This window comes from Oncorhynchus gorbuscha, linkage group LG22, assembly GCF_021184085.1.
Source record: "Oncorhynchus gorbuscha isolate QuinsamMale2020 ecotype Even-year linkage group LG22, OgorEven_v1.0, whole genome shotgun sequence".
Classification (NCBI taxonomy): domain Eukaryota; kingdom Metazoa; phylum Chordata; class Actinopteri; order Salmoniformes; family Salmonidae; genus Oncorhynchus; species Oncorhynchus gorbuscha.
In genome coordinates this window covers 1,078,620-1,084,619 of record NC_060194.1, presented here as the reverse complement: position 1 = coordinate 1,084,619, position 6,000 = coordinate 1,078,620, and the positions used below count along the sequence as shown (strand labels likewise).

Sequence of the window (6,000 nt, the reverse complement as noted above, 5' to 3'; positions counted from 1 at the left end):
TGGGAATTGATGGGAAATTATGTAAATATATCACTAGCCACTTTAAACAATGCTACCTTATATAATGTTACCTACCCTACATTATTCATCTCATATGCATACGTATATACTGTACTCTATATCATCGACTGCATCCTTATGTAATACATGTATCACTAGCCACTTTAACTATGCCACTCTGTTTACTTTGTCCACATACTCATCTCATATGTATATACTGTACTCGATACCATCTACTGTATGCTGCTCTGTACCATCACTCATTCATATATCCTTATGTACATATTCTTTATCCCCTTACACTGACAGTAGTTTTGGAATTGTTAGTTAGTTTACTTGTTGGTTATCACTGCATTGTCGGAACTAGAAGCACAAGCATTTCGCTACACTCACATTAACATCTGCTCACCATGTGTATGTGACAAATAAAATTTGATTTGATTTGATTTAACCAAAATATGCCACAAGACCTAGAATTGCCAAAATTCCTCAAACTCCCGGGCTTAACTTCCCATTAACTTCCCAAAATTCCAGAAATTTACCGGAAGGTTTCCGACCCTTTGCAACCCTAAGTGCAACTTTAGTAATGAAGGTGTTGGGAAACAGATCCTTCGTCATTTGTTGAAATTGTAGTTTTATTTGTGAGCTATGTTGAATTTATTACACATCATAGATTTATTTGTGATTTATGGTGGTTTTATTGCAGTCAGATGGAAAAGAGTAAATAGTCATTTTAGGGTCATAGATTTAGCTGGTGGTAACTTCTTGTTAAGAAACTGGGTGGTTCGAGCCCTGAATGCTGATTGGCTGACAGACGTGGTATATCATATTGTATACCATGGGTATGATAAAACATCTATTTGTTCTGCTCTAATTACGTTGGTAACTAGTTTATAATAGCAATAAGCCCCCTCTGAGGTTTGTGGTATATGGCCAATATACCACGGCTAAGGGCTGTATCCAGGCACTCAGCGTTGCGTCATGTTTAAGAACAACCCTTAGCCGTGGTATATTGGCCATATACCACACCATTCCTGCCTTATTGCTTAAATAGACACACAGCTGGAATACGGTTTTAACCTATCAGCATTCAGGATTAGACCCACTCCTTGTATAAATGGTGAATATTTGTGAAATATTTGTACATATTCATGGTTTATGGTTTAATTTTTATCTTTTTTAATATTTACGTTGATAGTTTTATTTACTAAATATGTCAATATATTCACAGATCATAGTTTTACCACGGATCGTGGTAGACATATTTACAGAATAAAGAAACAAATCTCACTCCAAAACTTATCAAACAGCAGAAAACTGTCTCCATATCAATACAGAAGCGTAAAAAAAAGACATTGACTATGCACCACTGAGTTTACCAGCAGTCTGTCTTTCAGTCTCGGGCTTGGCTACAAAAACCGCATTCTTATGCGCAAAACATGCGCAGCTGTGAGCGCAAAATAAATAGTTCCGCACACAGACCCAGAGAGAGAAAAAAGTTCCTAGCTAACGTTACGGGGATTGGGAGCACGCCAAAGACAGCTAACGTAAACTGGGCTTCATCAAATCTGGAGGTCCTTTTTAACCCGATAAGATTTGCTAGCCAAGCGGCGAGAGAAATCGCGACTTATAATGGCCTCGGAAGAGCTTTATGAGGTGAGTTAGCTACTATCTACTGCTAGCTAGCTGAAATGTTTGTTTTTTTGTTTGTTTGTTCGTGTAGCTAGCTAAATTAGCTTCTTTAGCCAGCCACCTGGCTTGAAATACACCTCATATTAGCTTTGAGCTTCATAAACATTTTTAAGCCCAGGAAGTTGCCTACTAAATCGAAATTGGGCCACCTTAGCGATAGCTAGCTCGTTAGCCAACGTTTAGTTAGCAGTGATACCGACGATTGCATGTCATGTGTTCTTCGCTATTTTACCCGAACAACTTGCTAAGCTAAGCTAAGCTAAGCTAGTGAGCTAGCATTTGGGTACTACAGTCTCTGCAGCAAGAGGGTTTTGCCTCAAACAAATCCAATAGAGCATTCATGCTTTCACAGAGGTACTATTCTATATGTAATTATGTGAGTGCTTTTCCAGTTATTAACGTTCGTAGTAAGTCCAGGCAGTTATGTGCCACATTTTAGGTGATATGTGAACTTTTTCATAAAAGCATGAAACTTGGTACAATTATATAGTTTGAGGGGCCCAGAATATTTTCAGAAATAAAACGCCTCCTGGTGGCTATTGTCCGTTTCCGAGGAGTAAAAAGTAGAGGTAGACTTAGCAATTAGTTTGTGTTTTTACGAATAACAATTTTGAGTTATTAAGCGATTAAAACGAGTCACTCTTGTTACTAAGGAATGACTACAATCGAATTGGCCACAAGGGGATATCAGTCACAAACCACAGTTACAGTAGAGGGAAGAGATGTATAGTTCAGTACAGTAGAGCACACCAGGGACGTGAGAAATGGAAAAATGTTCATAATGTTTAAACAGAAAATAAAAAGTTAAAACCATACAAAAAAAAATCTAAAAATTCCAGGTAAATTCACTATGCAGCTGCCAGCACCGGGTTGGGTCTCGTGATGCGTCCCTTTCAGATGCTTAAGCATTGCACCATTACTACCATTACCATTACTGTATCTCAATTCCACCTCGCAATTCCACATCCACCTCGCATTTAACTTCTCAACGTATTGCCATATACTGTAGGACTTCGCTGTTGTCGCTTCCTCATTGACTTTTTTCCAGCTGGGGGGGGCACTATTTTTATGTTTGGAAAAATAACGTTCCCAAAGTAAACGGCCTATTTCTCAGGACCAGATGCTAGAATATGTATATAATTGACATGTTAGGATAGAAAACACTATAATGTTTCCGAAACTGTCAAAATATTGTCTGTGAGTATGACAGAACTTATATTGCAGGTGAAACCCTGAGGAAAATCAAACCAGGAAGTGGCTTCTATTTTGAAAACATGTTCCATAGCCTGCCTTTGCTCCATTTTAAAGGGATATCAACCAGATTCCTTTTCCTATCGCTTCCTCAAGGTGTCAACAGTCGTTAGACATAGTTTCAGGCTTTTATTTTGAAAAATGAGCGAGAACGGTAACATTGAGTCATTGTATGGCTGGGTGCCAACAGCTTTTTGTAAGCGCAACGGAGTTTGGGCAGCCATTGTCCCTCCCTCTCCTACTGAAAAAGACGGTTGCGGTTGATATATTACCGATTTATATATTTTAAACAACCTGAAGATTGACTATAAAAATCGTTTGACATGTTTCTGTGGACATTACGGAGACTATTTGGAATTTCCATCTGCGTTGTCGTGACCGCTCTTTCCTGTGGATTTCTGAACATAACGCTCCAAACAAACAGAGGTATTTTGGATATATAATTTATCTTTATGGAACAAAAGGAACATTTATTGTGTAACTGGGAGTCTCGTGAGTGAAAACATCCGAAAATCATCAAAGGTAAACGATTCATTTGATTGCTTTTCTGATTTTCGTGACCAAGCTACTTGATGCTAGGTGTTCATAATGTTTTGTCGAGCGATCGATAAACTTACACAAACGCTTGGATTGCTTTCGCTGTAAAGCATATTTTCAAAATGACACGACAGGTGGATTAACAAAAGGCTAAACTGTGTTTTGCTATATTGCACTTGTGATTTCATGAATATAAATATTTTTAGTAATATTATTTTGAATGTGGCGTTCTACAATTCAGTGGTTGTTGACAATTATCCTGCTAAAGGGATGAGTAGCGTCAAGAAGTTAACGGCGATCAAATCAAAAATCAAATCAAATGTATTTCATATAACAGGCTGATAATCAGCTGAGAGAAGTAGCCTACATATCAGTCAGCGCTGTCTGGTGATCCAATGACAAGAGCATGGATATTTCATCCGAGTAGAGATGTGCAACTGAAGCGTGAAATTAGTCCTTTTACATTCATGATTTGGAGCGAACCTTGACTGAAGCGGTGCAGAATTTACAAAAAGAAGCCTTTTAAATCTGCACTTTCAAAACCCAGCTAGATATGTTTTCTTTCCTTTTCTGTGTGAAAAAATGTGAAATCCTGTATTAACGTGACCCCTGGCTACTAACATCTCCCTGCTTGCCTCTTCCTGCTCCTGCATTGCAGACTGCTTACCACTGTCTGCCTCACTATTGTTTTAAAAATAGATTTTTATATATATGAGAATAATATTAAATCATATTTAAATGGTCTTCATACTGTATTTCACTAAATTTTATGAATGTTTTATTTAATTTACAATGACGGCCTACCAAAAGGCCTCCTGCGGGGCCTGGGATTAAAAAATAAATATAGGACAAAACACAAGTGAGACAACACTACACTACATAGAGAGAGACCTAAGACAACAACATAGCATGGCATCAACACATGACAGCACCCCATGGTAGCAACTTAACAACCACAACATGGTAGCAAAACATGGTACAAACAATATTGGGCACAGATGACCGCACAAAGGGCAAGAAGGTAGAGACAACAATACATCCACACAAAGCAGCAGCAGGAGTGTCCATGATTTAGTAAGAGTGTCCATGATTCTTTGAATGAAGAGAAACTGTCCAGTTTGAGTGTTTTTAGTCGCTTTGGCAAATCTGATGGCCGAATGGTAAAGAACATCTAGCCGCTCGAGAGCACCCTTACCTGCCGTTCTATAAATTATGTCTCTGTAATCTAGCATGGGTAGGATGGTCATCTGAATCAGGGTTAGTTTTGCAGCTGGGGTGAAAGAGGAGTGATTACGATAGAGGAAACACAGTCTAGATATAACTTCAGCCTGCAGCTTTAATATGTGCTGAGAGAAGGACAGTGTACCGTCTAGTCATACTCCCAAGTACTTGTATGACGTGACTACCTCAAGATCTAAACCCTCGGAGGTAGTAATCACACCTGTGGGAGGAGGGGCATTCTTCTTACCAAACCACATGACCTTGTTCTGAGCACCTCCAAAATAAAGGTAAATGGTAGAGAAAGCTTGTTGGACACTAAGAAAGCTTTGTTGTAGAGCATTTAACACAACTTCTGGTGAGGGGCCAGCTGAGTATAAGACTGTATCATCTGCATGTAAATGGATGAGATAGCATCCTACTGCCTGAGCTATGTTGATGATCTAAATTTAGAGAGTGGGGCTTAGGATCAAGCCTTGGGGTACTCCCTTGGTGACGGGCAGTGGCTGAGACAGCAGATTTTCTGACTTTATACACTGCACTCTTTGAGAGAGGTAGTTAGCAAACCAGCCCAAAGACCCCTCCGACACCAATACTCCTTAGCCGGCCCACAAGAATGGAATGGTCTACCGTATCAAAAGCTTTGGCCAATTCAATAAAAATAGCAGAACAATATTGCTTAGAATCAAGTGCAATGGTGACATCATTGGGGACCTTTAAGGTTGCAGTGACATGTCCATAATCTGAGCGGAATCCAGATGGATTGCATACCCGAGAGAATACTATAGCCCTCAAGAAAGCCATTCAGTTGATTAGAAATAGGCCTATAACAGTTAGGATCAGCTTGATCTCCCCCTTTTAAATAAAGGATGAAGCGTGGCTGCCTTCAAAGCAATGGTAAACTCCCCATAAAGGAGAGACAGGCTTGGTTATAATAGGGGTAGCAACCTTAAAGAAAGGGTCTAAACCATCTGACCCAGTTGTTTTTGGGGGGTCAAGTTTAAGGAGCTCCTTTAGCACCTTGGACTCAGAGACTGCCTGCAGGGAGAAACTTTGTAGCGGGGCAGAGGGATAAGTATCAGTGATAGTCGCATTAAAGGGGTGGAAGATGAGGAAGTGTTGGACGGGCAAGGAGGCGTGGCTGAGTCAAATAGGAATCCAGACTTGATGAAGTAGTGATTTAAAGAGCTCAGCTATGCGCTTATTGTCAGTAACAACCACATCATCAACATTAAGGGACATGGGCAGCTGTGAGGAGGGTTTATTCTCCAGGTATTTAACTGTTTTCCAGAACTCCTTGGG

At 39.7% G+C, this 6,000-nt stretch overlaps 1 protein-coding gene across 2 annotated transcripts in view; it reads left to right on the top strand.

Moving 5' to 3' along the window:
• Positions 1-1,446: 1,446 nt before the first annotated feature.
• Positions 1,447-6,000, top strand: part of LOC124009706 (chromodomain Y-like protein) — a 29,983-nt gene continuing 25,429 nt past the window's right edge. For both annotated transcript variants that reach the window (XM_046321790.1, XM_046321789.1), the window contains exon 1: positions 1,447-1,656. Coding sequence is in view for 1 of the 2 variants with exons in the window: in XM_046321789.1 (XP_046177745.1) it covers positions 1,633-1,656 (24 nt within the window). In the remaining variant the exon portion in view is untranslated. The remainder of the gene's footprint in view (positions 1,657-6,000) is intronic.